We start from the raw sequence: 25,186 nt of genomic DNA, 5'->3' as shown, positions 1-25,186 counted from the left end.
GTTTTACATGTTGTCACATTGCAACTACCAACTTCATTTTATTTTATTGAGATTTTCTGTGCTAGACTAATGGTAAATGGTAAATAGACTGAACTTATATAGCACTTTCCAATTATTTTGACTACTCAAATCTCAAAGCGCTCTTCACATAAAGCAGCACATAATTTTGATGGAGGAAGAAAATTATGCATGGATTTTAATATTTCTCAAAACCGGCTTTGCACGTCAAGCTAATGAATGAAAGCTCTGTCTTTTTTTGCAAATTAAGTCAAGCTCAGTCAGATTGTATTGACAGTATCGACAGTGTTTTGCACACAGGCCTAATATTCAAATTTTTATTTCATTGTACCTGAGCTCCTTCAAATGTTTGCTTTTCCCTATGTGACAATTGGCAAACTGCAAACTGGACTCCCTCTTGCTTTCTTCCTGCTGCTCTTTCGCAGGGCCAAGATCTGAAGGGTTCAGTATTAATAGTTGCCCTGTCAACAGATTCTCACAGTTAATCTGTGAATTTCTGCAGCTCCTCCAGAGTAACCTAGGGCCTCTTGGTTGTTTCTCATATTAATGCCTTGTTCAGTTTGTCAGTTAAAATGTAAACTATGTCTTGGAAGGCTTGCAGATGCATTTTTTATTTATTTATTTTTTTCCATTTTCAAACTATAAATTGCTCTTTGAAATTTTTTGAAACTTTCAGATAACCTATCCTGCTTTTAAATTGTCCACAACTTATTTCTCTTGTTTTGCACAGCTTTTTTCCTGACCTCTTTGCTGACTTCCATGATCTTCCTGATGCTGTTTGTTCACTTATGCTCTCTAACAAACGCCTGAGTCCGTCAGAGAACAGTTGGATTTTTACTGAGAATAAAATACAATGGTAGACTCTATTTAATAATAAGGTAATGTCTGCTGTTATTTGCACTGAACTCCATTTAGAGGTACTAGATTATACATTTTTATATAGTATAGCTATAGAAAGGCATGCCACACTTATGGAATATTTTGGATAAAGAGTAAAAACCATAAATCATTTTGTAGCTTTGTCTCTCATGTACTCCTTTTACATGAGAGAAAAAAATCATGCAAAATAAACAACGCTGACATGAAGCCATATTTGCATAGAGTGAGACATTTGTTGCGAAATCCTTGACTCACCCTCCATGACARGCCTTCCTCCACAGCCACAGACAGAGCTTCAGACGGGTTCTCGATCACTCGTGTCTTTTGACCAGAAAAGTCCATGGCCACCAGCGAGTTCTCAGAGATGCTTCTCTGAAATGGTAAAGAAATTATATGTTCTTTTAGGCACTGTAATTAAGCCATAAAAGACACATTAGTTGAAGCAAGTAAAAATCTAAATCACGGAAATAAAATGCAGGTTGTTTTTAATTGAGTCCCTTTAATGGGGTACGGAAGATTTAAAGACTTKCTGCCATGTGGGATTGCACTGCCACCTAGTGTCTGTGTAATGTGACTCCATCCTCATCATTTCTAGATAATTCCAGACAGAAAGCCCTATTGAAAAGGGATTAGAGTGGCTTTGGAAAGAATGACACATGGGCACATTTTACTCTTTTAAGCTGTCATAGAGTGAGTGGCTCTAAACTACACACACAGTCAAGAAAATTCTTCTTATGAGGATTACCTCAAAGCTTTCAAATTGCAACACTTATTGCCGTTCCACCAACTAAGCTCTGCAATTAAAATGAGGGCTCTTAAACATTTTTTTTTATTTTACTGCTGTTTATCCTTTCTGACCCACATCACATGCCGTAAATACTCATCAGCTCAACTGTCATTTATAAATGGCAGCAATTCGGCTGAAACATATCATGTTATCTATACATAAAATTTAATTACCCAGCTTGGCATCGAGCTGTTTYACATACTTTCCAGTCTTTCTAGCAAATCCTCCTGGCTAYGCCTGCCAGGGAGCATTCGACCCCATGACAGCAGGAAAAGAAGAAGAAGGGATGAGCTGTCAAATGTGAGAGCAGCTGATCATTATGTATTTTTAGAAGGCTGGCAGCTTGCGAACATGCACATAACCCATAAATAGATCCCGTTTGCTGCCTCAGTAAAGTTTGAGGCTATTCTGGGACAAGAAGTCCACATTAAAACACTGAAGGTGAGTTATTTGTCCTACATAATTATATCACTGTTGCATCTTTTTTATGTATTCACATTGTTTTTAAGGCTTCACTGACTGATTTATTTTAACAGAGGCTAAAAGAAGAACACTGACATATAACAAGTTTATAGTACTGCATTAAAAACCATTGAGTAAGAATAAACGTGCAGCAATTCATATAACTTGGTTCAAGTTTATTAGTCCACTTTACACTCTTGTTTGCTTTTATAATGTTCCACTACTTATTTCTATTCTCTCACAAAGAAATCCTAGTAGTATAGTTTTTACAGAGAGAGAAAATGTTGGAAGATGTCAAAAATGTTCTCAGTAAACATATAATTTTTATAGCTATATGGACATGGAAATCAGACCAGATGTTGGTAACATMTAACGATCCACACATACAAATAAATAAAAACACATAGTGCTATTCACAGCTATTTGTATGCAAACTGTTTTTTTGTCTAAACCTATTAGACAAAAAAAAATCTGAATAAAAACAAAAGCTCAGGCAACAGAAAAAAGGTATCTAAACTAGCAAGTGACCCAGTTGCTAACAGTTGCTAACCCAAAGAGAAAATATAATTGCCTCCTTTGTCATATTCTGAATTATCTGTAATCATCAGATTTTTGGACATCTAAGTTCGATAGATATGTTTGATTTTAAATAAATCCATTGGAACCTATTTAAACATCCCCAAAACATSACACCATAGACTTGTTCACAAAAACTTAGGAGAAGATAAGAAACAAATTTAGTGAAGTCTCTCACTCTGGAAAGGATTGCAAAAATMATTTMTAAGGCTTTGGGAAGTCAGTGAACCACARYAAGAGTTGTTATTCACAAGTGGAGAAAACATGGGAAAGTGGTGAAGCTTCCTAAGACTGGATAGCTACCAAAAGTAATCCAAGAGTGCACTGACAACTCATCCAGAAGGTTATGATACAGTCAAGGACAACATCTAAAGAACTGCAGGCCGCATTTACCTCAGTTACGGTCAGTTCATGATTCAACAATAAGAAAGACACTGAGCAATGACACGTACAAAACGGCCCAAACTACAAACTGTGGCTGACATTCAGGAATAGAACTTTATAAACAAATTTACAGTAACCTAACTAGCACCGAAACACTACACAAACACATCCAGCTTCCGTTATTACAGACAACTTTACAACTTCAGCTTACCATAGGTGAGACTTTTTGCTTCTGATGAGGCTGAATGAAGTTTTGGTAAAGTTGCATCCCAAACTGAAAGATGAAGAAGGTTAAAATGATTAATTTTACATATTACCGGTACATTGCATTTCATTTTTAAACCTTGTTTATTTGTTGTGAAGACGAGAAAAGAAAATTATCCACTGAAATTCATATTTTATGCTAYACTCAATTTTACTTATGGAGGAGTGTGATGGAMCCATGCCTTAGACTGCTCCATCATATATCCAGACAATRAACACATGCTGCCTCTATCAAGAGCGGGAATGCTAATCCAGCATCACTCCATAGTTTCCCTTGACCTCTTTCCAAAGCTAAATCTGATTCTAGCACTGACTCAGCATTCCTCTTCCTACATATCAGCCGCAGTTATTCATCAGCAAGCCAACCTTTAACAAGCGCATGGCTGTGATCCAGCAGGTCTTGGTCTGCTCATCATCCGCACAAAGCAGTTTCAAATCACGAGACGAACTGCACTTYGTAGCCTGCAGTGAGACATAACAAGCAGACACGATATTGAAATACAATGTGTGTTGGAAACCCGAAAGCTTTGATAGTTCTCGTCTCTCTTCAAAACAAGTTCAAACATCGTGAAGTAAAAGAAGCTCTCCCTACCTTGACACAGAAAGCAAACTCTGTTGGTGCTCCATGCGCTTTTTTGGCTGATAAAACAGTGTAGATGTCACTGTCGGCRAAATCAGCAAAGAACTGGAGATGCCTTGGTTCCTGTACATCAAACAGARCTTCTTGTGAAAATACGGCAAAGACTGCTGTAGTTAGGCGCTTAAATGGAAATATTWAAAAAAAGGAAGAAGAAGAAGAAAAAAAAATKTGCCCATCATTAAAACTGTTACTCTAAAGTTACACAGAGACTTAGAGAAGCATGCCTTATACACCAACATTGTTCATAAGTTGCACAAGTTGCAGTTGGTTGCCATGGATTTTATTTAGGTGTCTGAGACTGAACGTGGCTGATGACGAAAGCAAACACAGAGATTTATGTTGTTATTTAAAAAAGAATTGAAAAAGCGTGTGTCATTTTCCATCCATATAACAATTACACATTACTTTGTGTTGGCCTGTCACATTAAAACCCAATAAAGTACATTTAAAATTATTGGAAAGTTCTGGAGGTATAAAAATCTTTATAGGACAAGACATATTTCTGCTCAATATACATGTCACAATGATTAATAGAAAATATACGAGAAAGCAAAAGGATATATTTTTCCTAAAAAAAGGATTATGGTTTCTTTAAAGTATTTCGATAATGTCAAAATAGATTGTATTTCCAATTAAATTAGCATGAAAATAAGAAAATGTAAGAACTCAGTAGTGGAACATGATATTTGAAACTGAATTTCCCTCTGAAAAATCAAAATACATGAAAGAGATAAGCATACATTTAGACATAGAGAGAGCATCAATAGCTACACTGTGTCAAAGTAAAAAAAAAAACAACTGAAAGACGTTCATTGTTCTGCTTTCATGTGACACACTGTTCCCACTTCCTTATTTAAAGTAATGCTTCAGCCATTAATGTCTGTGCTGACTGACTAGCAAAGTGTTTGACCAAGACACCAGATGGATTGTAAACATGCAGGACGAAAAGCGGGCGCCATACCAAGCCTACCTGTACTTTAACAACAAAAGACCTACTGTTGTAAGAAATGAAAGCAGTTGAAAAGTGGGTGTGCTGGCAWGGCTGCAGACCAGGTATAAGCTTCACTTGTCAGCAGCACAGGGTATGGTTTCCACTGCGGCTGGTCTCAGGAAAACCGAGCTCAACCTGCTCCAGTGTCTTTTTATAACACCTTTGGTGCACATGCAGAGGATGAACTGATCATGAACTAATTTTACTGATTTTAAAAGAGTTTTTCAATTGGTTCCATGCATTTAGACCCCATCTGAGGACAAACTGCATCRACCCTAAATAATGCAACATTAATTTGAAAGTACAGTAGACACATATTTCTAAAATTGTAAACTGAAATTACATCAATAAAATACTCAAAAATGTTGTTTAATTGTTTGTTGAATGTTTGTTTTACTAACCTTAGAAGTTCCCTTGGTGGAGAAATAAAGCCCTGACCTCCGTAAAACAAAATAAAACTTCTTCCAGGACTTCTTGCTTTGCTCTTTGACATGAAGGTGGCCATGGATCTCAGGACAAGTGCTGGATTTGAGGAAGGTCTGTTTGGGGACGGGGGGAATAGTTSACCATTCACAGTTTTTACTTCATACCATTGGCTCTCAAAATTAAAAACCTCCATACCTCAATAAGCTCGGAGKGATCCACAATGCCATTAGTTTCTGTTGATATGGAAACCATATGATCTGGGAAAAAGTCCTACAAAATGTAACACAATTTGTTTAACATTAATTCATCTTTTAAACAGTTGCAAGATGTGTGTGATCCAGTGGCGGATTTTGATGTGGGCCATATGGGACATTTCCCAGGGAGGAACAAGCACCAGAAAGAAAAATATAACTTTCTTGTCTTGACTGGGCTTTAAACAAAGTTGCTATTGATTTTATCTCTCAATGGGGAGAGTGTGCTCTCTGCTTGCTGCAGGGAAATGGGAAACTATTTTATGTGCTTTGTGTGAGACTTCACTGCACGATATCCCATCCCGGATTTTAGATGATTTAGATAATAGACTTGTCCAGGACACCATTCATGCAAGAACCACCACTGGYCTGATTACTTTATAYGCAGTATARYTTCGTGGCAAACTCACCAGCGGTTTCTTAAAGAATTCATATTTAGCATAATTCTTCCTAAAATACAGCCGACTGTCTGTCTCCATCCCATTGCCTGATAGCACGTCCATAACATATTCATGATCTTCTATGGTCCTTTCTGGAGAAAACACAGAGGGAGAACATGAATGAAAGCTTAATGAATGAATGGTTTTAACAAGTGTGTGACCAGTTACAGGGAAACAGGTGTATTATCAAACCAAAGTCTAAATTATAAGTATAAAGGTCCACTATTATGCAAAAGTCACTTGTTGCATATTTCTGTACTTTCATTTTGGTATCTCTTTMTAGAAACAATCCAAGAGCAAAAAAATAAAAGTAAAAAATTTTTKGGAAATAAGTAAATGTTCTGCTGGTGTTTGTAAAATGRCCCRTTTCAAAAACCTCTAAATTGTTACATCACAATTTTGTCACCTATAGGAAYGCCAAGCGAAGCCCCGCCCCTCACCTGGCARCCCAAGTGAAGCTCCACCCACTTCCTGACAAGACAAAGCTAAATTTGTTCTGCTGGATTTACACAACATAAAATAAACACAAAATAAACATTTTATGTCTCTAAATGCTWAACAATAGCTTCTGTTAGTTTTGTGTCTCATGTTACTTTWCCCCACAATATCTGGACATTTACTGTTGGAAGGTAGTACACTAAAGGTGACACTCAAGAATGACACTCAAAATGTTTGATCTAAATTACAACGTGTAATAGCAATTTAATAGCAAATAAAGTTTTGACTGTTAAGAAAGTGATTAAAAAGATCTACAATAATTTGTATCTCATAATTTAGAAGATCTAAATAACTGTGTCAATCCTAACTGACCTAAAACAGGAAACCTACAGTGTAGCATTTGGTTTCTGGTTTCTATTTATCACCTCCATCCAGTGTCCCAGAATATAGGAGTAATGATGTCTTGCAGAATTTTTTTTTTTTTTTTCATTATGTTTTCAGACAATTTGCTCTGGACAGGAAGTGTCAAATTACAAAATAATAATAATACTAAAGGTGCACATTAAACACAATTCAAAGTAGATTGGAAAAAAACAGCAATTACTGACATGCATATTAAATAAATCAACTAAAATAAACATKTTATGTCTCTAAATTCTACATTACTGGCAATTAACTGTAAATAACAGTGTGGCTACAGTGATATAAAAAGAAAAGAAGTCATCAAAATATATTAGGGACCATGTCAGTTCCTTATAAATGATGGTACTYTCAGATTGGAATATGCCCAGTCAGATAATCGAGGAGGCAAAAAATATCTTACCTATTCCTAGCTGGGTGTGGTGGTCAATAAGAGTCCAGCTGTGGTCATCAATRCAGTGATTCTTCAGGACAAACAGCTGGCATATGTCCCTGGCAGTGACATCAGTGGGCACCTCTACAGCCTTGCTGGTGTTGTTTTCATCGTACACTTTTATCACCTGAAAGAAAATAACATTTGACCAAGAACCATTCCAAACATGCGGCAGCTGAGAYCATTCTTCACGTAAGAAATAGGCCTCAAGGAAATCTAAATGAAGTGTTTTTAAAACTKATCTGGCATTAAAAGTAATACATTCTCCGCCTCATCAGCTTGATATTTGTKTCATAAAGCATAACACAATGCACATAGTATGTTGTGCAAACATGAGGATGCAAAGAGTGGACAAAAACATGGAGAAACTTCTTTAAAAAATAAAAATAAATTAATCAATCTGCTCCCCCTCTGTTAGGAGTGGGACATCTTGCTGTGTCTGGGCAAGCTTTAAAACCACAAAATACAACTCAGTCCACAGAATTGCAAAGTTGTTTTTCCCTTTGGTCCACAACATAAAAGCACATATCAAACTTCACAGCAAGTGTCTGCTGGTTCCCACTGAGTTTCCCCCATCTCAGTGTTTTCCTCTGTGCTGCAGCAAAACTAGAAAGCTGCATGACAAAACAGCCTGTTAGCACTGTGCTTTCCCTGCTCCAGATATATGCATCATTGGAGCACCCTACTGAGACACCTGCATCCTCTCTCCTCCAGAAAGAGTGGTCTATGGCTTAGACCTCTTTGGTCTAAGCCATAGACCCAATAAGGGTCTATGGCTTAAATCTCTTTAAAATAACATTCATGCACCTGTGATAATATTTCTTGAAGGCTCACAAAAACTCAAAGAGCATTTGCAAACAAACCGAGTCCAAAAATCTCAGGAAGCAATGCTTCCAACAACAACATGACCTTTTTTATGGAAACCTTTAAGTCTTCAATCAGTTCATTTAGAGTTCAGCAATAGATGCCAAGTAAAGCAAACAGCTGCACTTAATAAACAACCGTACCATTCAGTGTTAATATAGTCAACATTGCACGACGCGGTAACAAAAGTTCCATTCATAACCAGTCACAAAGTGGATAAAAACTACAACAGATTCACATGTTCAGACATATAAAGAGYAGACAAGAGAAGCAGCATATCACAGCCCAAACTGGCACAGTGAATTTAGGGGTCTCCATGGATACCAACGTTTTTTGAGATATATTGAGAAAACCTTTAAGTAAGAATTACAAATGTGCAACAATAAAATGAATTGTACATTAAATGATATTGTGATGTGTCTTTTTGTTCAATTTCAAAGCCGCAATTTATGAAAGGAACAGATATGCATTATTCTGCACTGCAAATTTATTCACCCCTCTTAAACTTCTTCACCTTGTCACAATATAATCACAAATGTCAATGTATCTTATTGACATTTCATGCGATAGACCATTCACCTGTGTGTAAGTTAATCTCATTGCAAATCCAGCTGTTCTGTGAAGACCTTGGAGGTTTGCTAGAGAACATAGAGAACCAACTTCATCATGAAGACCAAGGAACACAGCAGAGAGGTCAGGGAGAAAGTTGTTGAGAAATTTAAAGCAATACCCCAAGCTTTGAACGCCTCGCAGAGCTCTATTATATGAAAACGGAAAAGATTATAGCACAACAACAAACCTACCGGCTAACTAGAGGATTTATAAGACAAGCAGCCTAGAGGCTTATGGTAACTCTGGAGGAGCTGCAGAGATCCTTGGCTCATGTGGAAGAATGTGTTGACTGGAAAATGTTTAGTTTTGCACTCCAAAAATCAGGTCTTTGTTGAAAAGAAAAACATTATTGAAAGAAATTAAACAGTAAAAAAAAATTTWAAAAATCAGTTTGCAGCTTTTCTAATAGAGGTCATACAGGATTTATTTATTTATTTTTATGCCTCCATCCAAAGGCATTTTGCTGGACAGAAAATAAACACAGCAACCCAACCTCATATCCTCCACCCCCTCCCCTGAAAAAAACACTGCATAATGTGGAAGASTGTAATGGCAATATCATGCTGTGGAGATGTTTTTCTCTGGGAAGACAGAGTTAATAGGAAATAAAACCCAACAGAGGCATATAAAAATTGAGACTGGGGTGAAGTTTTGACTTCCATCTGGTCCACAACCAGCAGCCAGAGGTACAAAGAAATGGTTTAAACCATATTTATGTATTACAATGGCCCAGTCAAAGTCCAGACCTAAATCTAACTAATAATCTGGAGAGAAGATTTCAAAATTGCTGTTTTAACTTACTTTGCAAGAAAGAATGGGGAAAAATTATATATTTAAATGTGGGGGCTACATGCAAATTCACATAACAAATAAAACAAATTGTGAAAACTATGTATAAATTTCCTTCTAACTTATAATTTTCCACTATGAAGTGTTGCCTTATCACAGTGCATCCTTATAAAAACGTTGTATTGTGACAAAATGTGTGAGACTTCAAGATGTTTGAATATGTATACAACAAACTGTATATTGAAAAATGTTGGTGAATTTTTAATGAGATTATAGAGTGGCAAAATAAAATGTATCATTAATTCTATCACAAACCTAACTAAAATGTGATGCCGTATTCATGACTTACATTGCTGTAAAAATCTTTTCTTTTGCCAACTTTCCCAATGTTTTCTCAACTTGATCAAAGTATTGAATTCCAACATTGAGGTACATCCAACTTTACTTGCTTTGAATTACATTGTAAACTTGTGAACAAGTTAATAGTCTTAGTAATCCACTGATTTCATGACCAAATTATATCACAATAATACAATCAGTAAAAACAAAACAAAACAACAAAAAAAACAATAGAGGCCCAGAAAAATTGTGAAATAAAATAAGTTTGTCTAAAGTGCTGATCTGAAAAAGTGTCTTGCCAAGGTGATGGGTGAAACTTGGGGCAAGGCATCGGTACATTACGTGCTGTAAAGACAGCCAGACAAGTCAGAGTATATCCAGAAACTTACCATACAGCACTAAATATAGTCTCATTGAACACAAACTCCTCTATTAGACCTTCTTATCTCAAGGGCAGTACAGCGTGTGCCATTTTGCCAATTAGCCTCCTAAGGTTGAACCTTGAAGCGCACTCCCACAGCTGTGGCTCTGTCACTGAGCGGTGAGAGGGTGAGGAGCTGGCCTCCTGCCTGGACTAAGACAACCATCTGAATTATCCTCCCACTTCTCCCCAGTCATGTCATAACACTGGAAAAACTGATGGTTTCAGATTCCTGCAGGGCTTCCAGACCAGGTGCTGCTTCTAAGCGCTACAAACAGTTGTACAACCAGCTGCTTATGGCAAACCTGCCCTCTCATCTACAAGTTACTGGAAAGCAATAGATAGAAAGACATAATCAGTGTGCAACTGAAGACAAATTACAGAAAAACGACAAATGTTATCAAGCACGACTGATAAGCATGCTTTAAGGTTAGTTGCAGCTTTCCATATCAAAGTGACTGCTGGAAGAAATCATGAGTTTTGAGAGGTGAATAAAAGCTGCTTTTATGTATAACATTAGGATAATATTCCATATTAAGGCTTATTATATAACATCAAAATGTTGATGTAAACAGGCAAATTCGACAGTCTTTAAGAAGAGAAGAAGGAAGAAAAGATGACACATTTTTAAATGAACCCTAAAATCAGTATTTGTTGCAACACCCAAAGATAATTATGAGCCTTAAAGCGAAGCACAAGGTGTGCTCATGTTCCAGTTGAAGAAGTCTAACAAGACAGAGACTTCCAAGTCTTTCAGACGCATCTGAAAGTGCAACTGACTGACTGACGAGTGGAATCGAAAAATGTTTTATGGAAAAACTGCATTCAAAAGGACTAACAGAAAACCGAGAAGCTAAAATAACTCAGTGTTTTGAATAGAATGTAAGGACATTATGAGATGACGACAACACGAATAGTCCAATAAAAGTTTTCTGAAAATGGGCTTCATGTGTCACTCTTTGAATGTAAATCTAAATCTGAAACAGAAAGTGACGTCAGCAATTCAGACAAAAACTGTGGGAAAAACTTTACTGTTATGGCAATATCGGAGAAAACAGGAAATCCCTGCTTGATTCTTACCCGCTTCTGTAGACATAGAGGTGTGATGGCAGGCAAGGTGACTCTTCTCGCATGGAAATTCATGCTTCTTGCCTTACACRCCTAACCGACTAGGAGATAAACCACCCATTCAGCAGTTGAAGGCAAGACTAATTTAAAGCAGTGACGATGTTAATGACAAATTTATGCTGAATGTTTTCTACATAGTAACCATACTTGATCCTGTAAAACCCTTTTTGGAGTGAGCTCCCTCCAAGTGTGAGAAACTAAACTGTTCTGCCTCCCCACAACACAAACTCCTCCTTTGTCCTTGAAAATGTTATATCTTTTTTTTTTTTTTTCCTTTTCTCACCTTTTAGAAAAAGGGAGCTCATATTAACAAGATAATGAAAAAAAAAAAAGATTTTGTCACGACAACCAGATTTGATATAAAGAGTGCAGGGCTACAGGGACAATAGTGATTGTTTCAAAAGAAACAATAGATGATGAATGAACAAAGGGAAAACAGAAATGTGTTAAAGAGTTCACATATATGAGAGGGTTCAGCTGGCTATATCTCCAGACACCACACAGCTATTTTTAGACTATTACAATCTGTAATCCACAATACACTAGTATTAAAAAGAGAAACCTTTTCATTAACACTATGAATGCCTGCACTTGCTCATAAAAATATGCACATCCCTTGAACGTTTTCAGTTTTTGTCATGYTGCAACAACAAACAGAAATAGATCGTATTATTTCATATTGAAGAACAACACACAAAACAGTCAAGTGAACAAGAACAGTGTAATTAAAAATCTGAAAAATATGGCCCGGTTTTTATACTTCACTTTCTTTTGTCAAGGGTTTGTAGAAACACATTTTAGCAGAATGCAGGGCGTGTCTCAACCAGCTTTGCTCATATTTAGAGGATGATTTTTTTCATTTTGATCATGAAAAATGGCTGGATTTCGGGATTTGATGTGATCGTCAGTTTTCAAGTATCCTGGATTCTCAATCAAATTTAGTTCTCAGGTTTGACTGAACTATTCCAACAAATTAATATGTTTTGATTATGTTGCAGTTTTGTTGACAATTGCAATTGTTTCAGGGTGTTGTCCTGCTGGGAAGTCAACCTCATCCACAGTCTAAAGTCTTGCAGCATCTACAGGTTTTCTTACCGTTTTGCCCTCTCCATAAATCTTTCCATCAGCTCTGACCAGCATCCCTGTCCCTGCTATCCCCATGGAATGAAACTGCCAACAGCCAGCTCCACAATGGATATAGTGCAAGTGTTTGCACAGAATTTTATATATTGGTGTCCATGTTTTATACAATAGTGTTCCACACTGCCACATTTTTCTTTGTAATAAAGCATCGTTAAACGTTTTCCTTCTTCTTCAAATTACAGACTTTGTGTTGGTCAGTGAAAAACAAATCTCAATAAAATACATTGACTTTTGCTTACGGAACAAAACAAACTGAAAAATATTAAGGGATTCATGGAACATTGTACCAACCGGTGGGAATGATGTCTGGCTGCAAATATTTTGCCTCTCTCAGTAAGAAACACCTCGGCTGTCGCACAAACATAAAGCTGATATAAACTGTCCCAATTCCACCGTGAGAGGAAAATAAAGATCTAACATATTTCCCCATTTCATTTCTGATTGCTAATTAAAACGTGCCAATATAGACTGCCTTCACAGAGGAGTATAAGGAACACAATTGTGCTCGCACTAAATTCATGAGAACAGACAGGGGAAAGAGAAGCCTCCCACAGCAGACTTCACTCTTTATCTGGAAACACAGCTCACTGATTTGTGAGAGCACAGACAAGTAGACGCTGCTAGTTATCACACGGCTAAAATGAATTGGAATTAATGGAGCCGGAGCGATAACAGAGTCTCCACAGCTCCCATAACAAAGTTACCTCCAGACACATTGTCCTTGACCGTTGGCGCTTCAGTCAAGACCCTCCTCACTGCTGCTGTAGCAGCAAAATAGCAACCAGAGGCGTGATGTACATACAAAGGGGTTAGCATGAAACATTTTAACCAGTGAAACTTACTATGAGGACACTGATAGTTTTATCATGATGTGGGGGGCATCCTGCATGTTTCTTGATAAAACTGGACTTCAACTTTGCCTTTATTATTTTTACCTCTTTTCAAAGACAACCTGTGTTGTGGTCAGAAGGCATTCGGAGCAGAATTAAAACTACTTTGAGTTTTTAGACACCAATGCATTTCACAATTGCTTTGATTGCATTTGTTGTTGAAATTTAAGTAGACACTGTTAATATCAGGTATGTATTAGGAATAATACARGACAAACGGATTCATTAACCAAAATTTTTTAGATTTGCGGCAAAACAATTTACAGTTTTTTGCTTTCACTGAGTTAAAAACCTGAGCAGAATTTCATTTGGATGCCAGTCTACAGTTAAGCCTACCAGCCACCAAGATACCACTAACATGCCTTTTTTAGCAATTGRCGGTGTAACTATCAGTCAATTTATCTTATCTATGAGTAAATAACACTTTAGTTTAATCACTAATTTCACATCCAGATTTGCTGTTTCATCCATTTCAGATCAAGCAAAAAAAAATAAAATAAAGAAATCACTATATAATGTATTAATTTTGTCAAGATTTCCTTTCTAAAACGTCAAAATTACCATGTTGAACCGTCAACATTCAAGCATGTTTTAGGTTTCAACAGAAATAAAATTGGCTTTAGGTTGACTCTTTTAATATGACTTTATTAGCTCTAAGTTTCTTCCGTACTATACGCATTTTCCAACATKTTCTKTGTTAATTCATGTTTTCTAAGCAGGTGTGAAGTTCACAAACACTTTGGGTCAGGGCTGACCATAAATGTCTCTGTAAGCCAACATWATCTAGAGTCTGCTGTGAAGTCAAGCRTGCCAGTCTGTCTGTTACTGGTTCACAACACAATACTCTGAAACCCAGTAGTAGATCTATGAGCTACATGAAAATCTAGATGTTATTATGAACAAGTCAAGGTGCAGAGTTACGGTTTGATTGTGTTTTCTCAGAGAAGAGCAGATATTGTGCAGACAGCCTGGAAGCAAATGTCCTCTTTGCTGTGGACAGATACTGCTAGAACCTAACGACCACAGTGATGTGACATTGGTATCTCAGCTGCTGAGATCATACAGGCCCCAAAACATGGACTGCTGACAGTAGAATAACAGCCTACACACACATTGTCCATAAAAGGTATTCACCAACTTGGATGTTTTACTCTCGTTATTCATTTTACAAATCAGTCAACAAAAGCTGGCCTTTTGACAAAATAATTCACAAAAAAACTATTTAATGTCAAAGCGAATTGCCTACAAAATAAAGACATTTAAACATTGAAGATAAAATAAGTGTTTGTATATATGTTCACCCCCTTCAAATCTGTATTTAGCAGATGCACCTTYGTCTGATATCATAGGTCTGAATCGGGCTCGCACATCTAGGCACTGCAATCCGTTTTCACTTTGACGTTTTTGGTGATTTTGTTCTCGTTTCAAAAAAAAAAAAAGCAACCAATTTTGTTGCTCATGACTGATTTGTAAAAATAATAGAGCATAGCACATCCAAGGGAGTGAATACCTTTTATAGGCATTGTATATATCCATCCATGTATTCATCTTATTTGAAGCTAAACAATAAGATTAAACTTATTGCACAGCTTGTTAAACAAATCAATTTCTGTGACCAATGTGACTGCAGATGTTTTCGGAAGATAAYTTAAAGTTAGGAGGGAGAAATTGCAATGTTTGTGTTTTTACTAAACATTTATTATAGGGGATGTTGTGTTTGAATATTAATAACTAAAGAGAAGATTATTGGTGTTGTTCCACCAAAGTTGTTCCAGTACATAACCAGAGCCAGCATTCAGAACATACCCGCCCAAAAGTAGACCAGAACTCCACTTTTGAACTTGGTAGAAAAATAAGAGGAACAAAGATTACGGAAAAATCTAAGGAAGCTACCTTTAAATTCTTCATATCAGTTGTGCATTTTAAGGGTTTATGGGGGTTTTGGCTTCACCTCCTTTAAATCCAATAACCACACAGTATAACATACGATGTATGACTTTGCACCAAGATTAGATTTAAATCTTTTTTAAAAGTTAAACAGCCATGAGTAACAGCAGATCACCTAGTCAGACTCCCCTCACTTTCCTCCTTTGGTTGAGAGATAGACCCAAACTATCTCTCAAGCTTTGAAGCTTGAACACTTTCTCACCCCAGTGAAGAAACCTAAAAGTCTGCTTCTCACCAATCTCTTATCAAGCATGTGAGTCAACATTTCTAAACACAGTTTTCAGGAGGAAAAGCTCAGCCAAATTACCAGAAAACATAAACAAAGAAAGGGAAAACAGCAGGCTGTACCCAGACACCCAAACTGAAACAAGATGAATTACTATGTAAAAGAAAACCTGCCTCTACGGAAGTAAAAAGCATAGATTAAGGTTTTTGCACTGTATTTTGCTTTTCTCATTATGGGTAATAGAGATATGGCATAGTTATAGTATCATAACAATTTCCCATTTAACAAGTTTGTTCCAGTTGTGAAAATAAATGAATWMAWTKTTTTGCTGTTGTGGAGATACTGCTATAAAACMCTACACACAAAGGAAATAACTTAGATATAAAATGACATGAAAACTAAAAAAATATAATAATTTGTGTATCAAAGCTTGAGGACTAACAGCCAAATTACTGATCATTTATTGTCATCWTTATAACYCAACATTCCCGTTCCTGAGCACCTCCACTGCATTTTGCTAACAAGATACAAGTATTACGCAATATTGTCATAACTATGTAATACATATTTTCACTTTTTAAGGGTATATGATCAATCATGATGCACTGATTTCTCATAACATAGTTATACCAGTATCAAAACATTCAACACAAACTACACATATCATTATTTACCTAGTAAATAAGTTTCATCATTGGTTGAGATGAGAACTGATTGTACGAGTGAAAACTGTGCAGGAAAGCCACATTTTCAAAATCCAGACAAATATTAAAGCTAAAGTAGGTAGATTTTATAAAAATATATTCACAAAATTTAACAGAAAAAAAGAAAAAAAGTTGTAATATTTTTGTTAATCATAACTTATATAGTTATTGTAATAACCTGCAATTTACGCACAATTATATGTTTTCCTCATGTGACATTTAAAAAGAGCTCTGAAGTCAAACAAGGCCCAAATATTGGACCAAAATTCCCTCTCTATGTCCTCCCTGCTCTTACCGTTACAGTTCTAAATCTAGGTTAAAACATTGCTTTTGTTAAGAAGGTTTTGCTGTATTTTATACTACAGTATTTTATCTAATGTCGATTTCAACTAATCGCTTTTCTTTCATTAATTCCATGTGTACATGAATAAATTCTCAACCTTGTATTTGGTTGACTTTTATTTAGGTTGAGATAATTTTAGCTGAAACTACAACCCACAAAGACGCTCTGGGAGGACCAGTTGGCAACTTTCCACTGCAGAAAGGATCAGATGGTGGGTGAGGGGCMGAGCACGGCACATTTGGAACAATGATGTCATGGGTTTCTTGAGAGCTCCTGAAAGGAGGTCACAACCCTGCACCACAAGACTTGTGACATAAAAACAGCTGTTCACACAAACACAGTCCCTTTGTCTCTCCAAAGAATGATGCTGAGAAGAATAAGTGAGAGGCTGCCAAGCCCATGATGAGCAGGCCTCATCAGCAAAATACACAAGGGACAATTTGAGGACTTCCTTATGAAGAAACAGGTCATTGTTTCAGAAAAAAAAAGGTCAATTGGATGGTTCTATTCAACCTCACTGACAATTTGAGYTTTACTCTGTATTAATTGGAGAGTTTGATTTGTCAAATAACAAATATTACAATCATTTACTTAAAAGAAACAAATAGTAGTTTGATTGCTCACTCGTGTTAATCATATACAGTTGAGATCATAAGTCTACCAACACTCATAAATGGCATATTAGTCTTGAACTTAGTCAGATTTATAAATATAGGTCCACCTTTGACTTTGAACTGATCAATGGTTTCGAGGCCAGGCTGGGGGTTGGGGCAAAAAGTTACAAGACGCCACCTATTTCCACAAAGCTCCTTCTTGAGGCTGCAGTCCAAGCTTCCCCCCCACAGAGCTCCCTTCCCACATGMATTACCTCCTCAGCTCCCTCAGACTAGCAGCAGCAGTAACTATCAAACTCCTGGAAGAACTGTGCATCTGCTGAGCTTATTGCACAAATTACTTCTCAGTCCAACACTGAACGTAATGGAAATGCATTCTTTTGATGATATGCTGAGGTAAGAATGTCAGATAGAGTATGAACTTCTTAAAGAGACAGAGGTCCAATTTCAAGGTATCAAATTGTGATGATAAATTTCTTTTAAGYSATATTTGATAATTACAGCATTTTCATAACAACTGAATGTAATAGTTAYGGGATTGTGCTATAAGATGGTACTATGTGCCTGTAAAATACTTAATACTGCATCTCTAMTACACCTTGAACAGGGACAGTAACCWTTTGACCTGAACTGTACATGTTATAACTCAAGTATAGAGTAAACCWTCTGATTGTGTTCTCTTTCTACACCTAACATGAGCACCAAACTCTAATATCACTTATAGCTGTTGTTAATTGTGGAACTTTGGAATTTCAGGCTTTCCAATGAGTCATTGCTTTTTGCTGCCCCCCTGCTGCTACAAATCCACACACAAATCCACACAGCACATACACACCACAAAAAAATATACTTTCAAGCTTATAGTATTGGGACCCACATCCAGGAAATATCTTGTGGTTTGCAAACCAAACTAATTCAGCTGCACTGGAAAATGTATAGGAAAGAAAGCTTGAGTCTGAAACCCATGCGCTTCTGAAACAGACTCATAATTGTTAGCTTTCCAAAATCCTGAATGTCTTCCAAATATTTGTTTCAAGTTTTGGATTTCCTGTACAATATCTGTCCAAGTTGTTGCAGAGTAATYCACTGCCAAAACAATGAGGTCATGAGCATGTGAGTATGAGATGCAATACCTCCAATGTGTGAATAACGGTGGTCAGTATCTTAAGAACTAAGATAGCTGTACTTTTATAATCTTTGAAGCTGGCTTTTAATGAAGTTGCAAATGTGTCCAGCTGAGGCTCTCTTATTTGCAGTGTGTCATATAATCAGACTGAAGATACAAGCCTAGTCCTTGGAATAGTAAGCAATAGAGATAATGTTGTTAATGTGTGTATTTTAGGTCAAACAATGACACTCTACGCATTCTGTTTGAATGAAAGTAACAATATMTCTAAAGGAAGATGTCAGGTAATGTCTCAAGCCGGCTGAAAATATGAACAGATCAAGCCTTTGCACGTAATTATGGCCAAAAAAAAAAAAAAACAGGTCAATGTTTGCATATAGTTTTGTGAGCTAAAAACAGACAAGAGATGGCTGACTAAGAATAGCCATAAAATATATATCCATGAAGATTCAGAGTTTGGAGATGATTTTTGTATTATTATTAAACTGACCACAAGGTTTAAAAAAAAAAAAAAAAAAATCTTCCCTTGCAAAAGCTGAGTAGTTGAACATGAGCCCACTTAATCCCTCTTGGGCTAAATTAACATAGATGCCACCAATGGTCTGTAAAATGTATCCCACCAAATAAGACATCACTTTAAGCAAAAATCCAACCAGGCTGGATTTTTGCTGAAATTCTAACAGAGGAGTGAAAGAAACAAAAACAGAAGAATTATCCAAGAGCCAAGAATTAGTCTTAGAGAACATGAGATGAGCCTGAACCGGAGAGGTTTTCCATGAAAATTATAAGGAATGCTCTCAACTAAACAGGAGTTTATGCATATTCACTGCACAATATTCCACTAGTGAAGAAAATGCACACYGATACTCATTTTTAAAGTTGTTGCAAATGGGCTGCCCACCACCAAATATCTAAGTGTTGCACAAGACATTTTGTGAAAAATAATGTGTTCAAGGTCTTATCACAWATAAAGACTTTATTGAATAAATGTCAGGTGCTACGTTCATTTTCTAATCTTTCATCTTCATCATTAATAAATAAATACATAGACTTACACAGCAACAAATGCTTGTCAAACATCAGCATACAATCCAGCCTCGAGAGTAAGAGAATCCCACACCTTGTGCTAAAACAAACAACAGTGGTGTGGACACTTGGCCAGATTTTCACAGGGTGAACCATAAATGTTTTAAGTTTAAAATATAACATCTACAGTCAACACCTTAGTTTGTTCACTCATTTTCATATTGTATGGTGGGCCCTGAATGTCAGAAAAAAAAATCTCCCTTTCCCAAAGTAAACAATCTATGCAGATTGTCTGCTCATCCTGACACAGCATTTATCTCTTCACCACCCTTAATTTCCATACTTGTAAAACCTGTTCAACCATCCACGTGTCATGAATTCAAACAAAAATCAACAGTCAAACACAGTCTAGTCACGCATCACGCAACTTTCCTGAATGTCCTCCAATTGAGGATAGCCAGAAAACAACAGCTGTGSTGTTTTTACCAACACAAGTGTTGTTGTCAAATGCTTTTCTACAGTAAATGGAAGACTCACCTGAGTTCCACTAGGTTTTGTCCAAGGTAATAAACATTCAGAGATGGAGCCGGAAACAGTTGGAGGTAGAAGTTCAGGAAAGGGGTTTGGAACAGAGGAAGATGAAGAGTCCTCCACCTCTCTAACATTCCTAAAGAATCATCAACACAGACACAAGGAATATAAGTGAAAGTGATTATAACTTAAACAAATTCAGACAGGTCAGTTCTAAAAGGCAAACAGATTTTAGAGCCAYAACACCTATAAATGATTAAGAATAAAACATGCACACAGTATATTTGTATATGTTTAAAACCCATTTTTGAAAACTAAAAATCAGTGTAGCTGCCATCATTACTGTTGCTGAAGAGCCGTTTTGTTGATAAAAACAAGTAGGTGGGTATTGATGCGTCAAAGAATAGAGAGAGCACCCACACTTACGCAAAGGAGCTGTGTGCGAAAAGAGGCCTAGATTCAAATTAAAAAGAATTAACTCTAATTCCCCTCTAAAATCAGTGTCTCCTGTTTAAGACACTACCTGTAAACAAACCAGTCACTTCACTTGCTGTTCAGTTTGGTTTGTATGAGAATAATGGACAACTATCTTGCTGGGCTTTAAGTTGATAAAACGTTTGAGCACAAAACATCTCACTATAGAAGAAATGAAAAATAATAAATGTCTATAAATATTTTACGTTTGGATCACTCCACCAACTTTCACAAGTCTTACCTAATCAGTCTCTGGAGAGCCTTGTCCTTGGGTAGTTTCAAAGTGATATGGTATTTTTTCCAAAACATGTCAATGCTACTACCTCACTGGCAACATCTATCTTGATTTCCTCATCCTCACTTGAAAAACAGCCAATGAAGACTTCGTCCTATGAGATGACATTCCTTCACAGATACACTTTTTTTTTTTTTCCAGTCTGCCGACAGTGGTATGGCAGTGAAGTTTGACATCCTGTTCCAGACTTGACATCATCACTCTCTGGCAACTTTCATCTGTTCTTTTCAACATCTTTCTTCTTCTTTTATTTTTTTTGGCGTTTTAATCTATTTCTTGATGTCAAATACAGAAATGAATACAATCATTACAGGCTACAAACCCAACCACCATTATGAGGGAAATTATCTTAGAAACAGCATCTATACCCTTGAAGAAGTGGAGGGGGATTGTTATTAAACTTTTTCCCTGCATGTCAGCGCACTCAGGGCCCTTGTACTGATTCTGCTGCTGCTCTTGCAGACAATAGGTATGGAGGAATTGATAAACGGGCTTCTCTTTGCATTAACTCCTCCTGCACTTAGCTACCTGTTGACTYACTTACCACATTCACTGACAAGCTTTGGAWAAGAGCAGAGAGAAACAACCCCTGATTCCTTCACTGTATTGCATTTTCAGCGCTTCAACATTTGGAAGAGGTAAGCAATGCATGTTGTAAAGAAAGTAYTGTAAATAAAGTTGTTTTTTTTCACTCTCAAAATAATTCATTGTTATATTTGGAAACAAGTTTGTTAGTGACTTGAATGAATGGTTAACCTCAACTTAAAAACTCAATCAACTGGTCTTTGGTGTATTGCTAAGCAACACTGCAGCTCTTTTTCWGGCTCGTACATATGCAAACACTGTGCTATTTAAATGCAGGGCTGGAAGCATTGTAAAATATGTTGCACAAAGTTCTTCTTTTAGGTGGATGAATTTTTAATAATGCATCTTGTTGCAAGCAGACCTGTGCCATACACAGTTTATGTAAGCAAAAGTGAGCTATACCTGTTCCCCTTGCAAAACTTGGTCCTAGTCCTCTGAGCATTTGGAGTGAGTGAAGGACCTTCCAGTGGGATGATTGCTGGCCTGGGGAAGACTCTCTCATTACCCTTGCCACTCTGAAAAATCTCTGCTTTCTGTCCGAGTCCTCCAGAAGTGTGTATTTTGTCCAGTGTCTTATTCATAGCACTTGTGTGGGTTGGCTAAATCCAAGGCATCATCTGAAGGAAACAGGAGAGACGAGCTGTTGGACGGGCGACTGTGCCCAGTTTCAGCAGGCTGCCTGGCGGGGCTCTTCTGCTTACAGCTCAGCAGCACACGCGCACACAGTAACACACACGTTTCTCTGGCTCATCTGCTGCCCACAGGGCTGGCCCAGTGGGGCAAAACGATCCCTCCTACCCAAACATGATCCACCACAATAAAGATATTTTTGACGCAATCATCGTCAAAACAGCCTTATTTGTATTAAGTTGATTAATAATCAAAGAGTTTTTTTTTTTTTTTTTTTTTACATAATTCCTGATTATTTTACATTGAGATAAATTTGCAAACTAAATGTCAGGACGTCTGTGCACACAAAGAGCTTTTAAACAATTGGGTTGGTAATGAGTCCAGGGAGGCTATAAAACTAACTGTTCTTTTCTTATGGACTTTGGACAGGGTATACACTTTAGAATTACTCCACTGCAGAAGGCCTGCGGTTGTAAAGAGTAGCTCGTCCAGCAGACTGGTTGCACTGCGGGCTGTGTCACTCAGTGACAGGCTCCACGTGGGGGATGGTTAGGACGATAACATCGTCCTCAAAGGTAATGTGTAACAGACCCTGACAAAGGGAGATTCAGACCAAGAGGCAGCAAAGAGTTAAAGCAATAACTTTTTWATTTTTTTTACATTAAACAATGCATAACCTACAACAGGGCTTTAATAAACATCGCAAGCTAAAAGCTACGAAGCAAATCAAAGCATGAAAGGGAACAAACAACTGTTTCTAAAAAGAAAGAAAACACTTTATTGGAATTATCTGTGCAACAAAGGCTGCCTTTACATGTAGCCCAGAAGTCTCCCACATGTGGCTAGACTCGCAGCTATGGCTCTTAATAGCTTTGTCCTAAATGCTAAAGAAACTGATTAATGTYTTGATTGCAAAAATAGTAGTTTCAGCTGTTTCCTTTCAATATACGGACAATAAAAAAAGCTATGTCATTTTAAACAATCAGGTTGCATTTGTGGTTCTAATTTTGTTGTTGAGCTGGACCAAAGACAATATGGCTATTCAACTTATAAAGCCTAGCAATAAATTGATTCTGGCAATTWTTTGAACATTTTTTCTTCTTTTTTATTATTTTTTTTAGTTATAATTGGTTTTAGAAGGATCCAAAAGATGCTCAAGCACAGCCAGAAGTCATGCTCAACAGGTCATCTGCAGATAGTCTGTTAGAAGATTGCATTGAAAGTTGTTCACAATGCCTTGATTGGCTTATGTAGTTATCAGTGCTGCTGTCATTATTAATCATATACTGATTAAAGTCATACAGTTTAAAAGGCAATGCTACCATATCCCAAGGAAAAATATATTAAGCTGTAAATTTGAAGAAGATTAAAGATTTCTATCCATTTTCAAATGTATATTGTTGTTACGGCATTTGACTAGAATTAATTTTGTTAATGTCACCTCACCTAAAGCACCTAAAGTGTGATTTAAATAYTGTCATTTTCTCCAATAGCATTTMAAATTTTGCCTAATMAGTAATGCATGTTTATGTTATAGACACTGTAATAGAATAGGCATTACACATAAAGATTCAGATTTTAAAAAGTCCTTTTCCCCAGATGGGTAGGATGCAAATAAAAAAAGATATGGGAAGAAAAAAAAAATATTAGCACCTGATAAAAGTTGACAACTGGAGACCATGTAACAGCGTCGCAGCCTGATAATGACAGTATTGAATCTGCCTCTGAAAATTAAATTGCATYGTAAGAGGTTTTGTTTGCAGTTGAAATAAGTCCACACAAAAATTACATTCAACTTGATGTCTGCACCATTAGGGCTCTTTTAACTTCATTGTGTTTTGCAAAAAAAAAATAAAAATAAAGTTGGTTGCATTGTCAATATATAGGTCTGATAAAACACAACTGTCATACATCATACAAAATGTTTACAGTTTTGTTTGATAGTTTGACGTTTCTCAAATTGATTCAATGTATTGTTTGACAAAAGAAAAACAATTTTGTCCAAACTGAATTTGTTTTTAAAACTATTGTGGGTTACAAAAAATGGCGCATTCAGTCTATTTTTGTTATGAACATTCCCATGAGCCTACATTCCTTTTTTATTTTTTTGCAAAGATAATGTTAAAAGTGGTCCAATCTAGGTTATTTAATCTCAGACAGTTGGCCAAGGTAAAGCCATATCTTCCAGCTAATCTGCCTTCTGCAGGTTGAACTACTGCAACTCCTTGTATTTTGGCCTGGAGAAGACCTCCATTCATCATCTCTAGTTAGTCYAAATTGCTGCTGCTYGTCTGCTGACTGGTACAAAGCAAAATACGCTCAGAGTTGACTTCTCTTAACTGGCTCGCTGTCCGTTTCAGAATGGAATTTAGAATTTTACCTTCCGTTTTGAAATCATTGCATGGTCTCCTACAGTACTTGTCTGAGCTTTTTATTTATGCCCCATTTAAAACCATGAGGTCTAGTGCACCAATATTGCTTTCTAGTCCTCAGTCTTAACTCACATCTGGTGGAGACGAAGGCTCCAGAATATGGAATAACCTGCCCCTTAATAAATCAGCACAAACTCTGGAGCATTTTCAATCCCCTTTAAACCGGCTTTAAGCATACGTCGATCCAAATGTTTTCTTAATCGTACTAACAGTCTTATTTTAACCGTCTTTAGAAGTTTTCTCCGTTTGGTTTTTGATTCTTTTATGCCCGTTAATGTTTTGGTTKTTCTTCCTTGTAAAGCATATTGTGCAGCAGGAAACATGCTATAGCTATAAATAAATTTGACCTTGACAGCTAAAGTTAAAYCAACATTTCTTTAAAGTCACCAGCAAAGCTTTTCACTAAGAATAAGCTCTCCCTGTACTTTAACATTAGCAAAAATTTTTTAAATCCTTTACCTTTAATCATCTTTAAGTGAGGTTTCAGTTCAAGTCTCATGCTTCTTATTGCTGTTGCAGAGAGAACTGACTGGGTTCACCCTACAGCAACACGCTCTTGGCTCACRCACACACGCACAAGGATCCAGTTTTACCTGTTGTGAACAACAGCTTTTATTCTGAAGGATCCAATTTCAGCAGCTTGTGCAGGGAGACAATA

At 36.8% G+C, this 25,186-nt stretch overlaps 1 protein-coding gene across 4 annotated transcripts in view; it reads right to left on the bottom strand.

The window, feature by feature from the left end:
- The window catches only part of grb14 (growth factor receptor-bound protein 14), a 28,182-nt gene extending 3,071 nt beyond the window's left edge, over positions 1–25,111 (bottom strand). The window contains exons 1-11 of one of the 4 annotated variants that reach the window (XM_017303719.1): positions 24,988–25,111; positions 21,869–23,820; positions 20,119–20,248; positions 7,380–7,536; positions 6,089–6,210; positions 5,623–5,697; positions 5,403–5,540; positions 3,963–4,073; positions 3,737–3,832; positions 3,318–3,380; positions 1,153–1,269 (exon numbers count right to left, since the gene is read on the bottom strand). In XM_017303719.1, the coding sequence (XP_017159208.1) occupies positions 1,153–1,269; positions 3,318–3,380; positions 3,737–3,832; positions 3,963–4,073; positions 5,403–5,540; positions 5,623–5,697; positions 6,089–6,210; positions 7,380–7,536; positions 20,119–20,248; positions 21,869–22,047 (1,188 nt within the window). In that variant the 5' untranslated portion in view covers positions 22,048–23,820; positions 24,988–25,111. Of the gene's footprint in view, positions 1–1,152; positions 1,270–3,317; positions 3,381–3,736; positions 3,833–3,962; positions 4,074–5,402; positions 5,541–5,622; positions 5,698–6,088; positions 6,211–7,379; positions 7,537–11,514; positions 11,735–20,118; positions 20,249–20,827; positions 20,977–21,868; positions 23,821–24,987 lie in introns of those variants that run through there. The other 3 variants (XM_008404028.1, XM_008404029.2, XM_008404030.1) reach the window with 3 other exon arrangements.
- Between the last annotated feature and the right edge of the window lie 75 nt (positions 25,112–25,186).

This window comes from Poecilia reticulata, linkage group LG2, assembly GCF_000633615.1.
Source record: "Poecilia reticulata strain Guanapo linkage group LG2, Guppy_female_1.0+MT, whole genome shotgun sequence".
In the NCBI taxonomy this organism is placed as follows: Eukaryota; Metazoa; Chordata; class Actinopteri; order Cyprinodontiformes; family Poeciliidae; genus Poecilia; species Poecilia reticulata.
The sequence above is the reverse complement of the archived record's forward strand: the minus strand, read 5'-3'. Positions and strand labels throughout refer to the sequence as shown.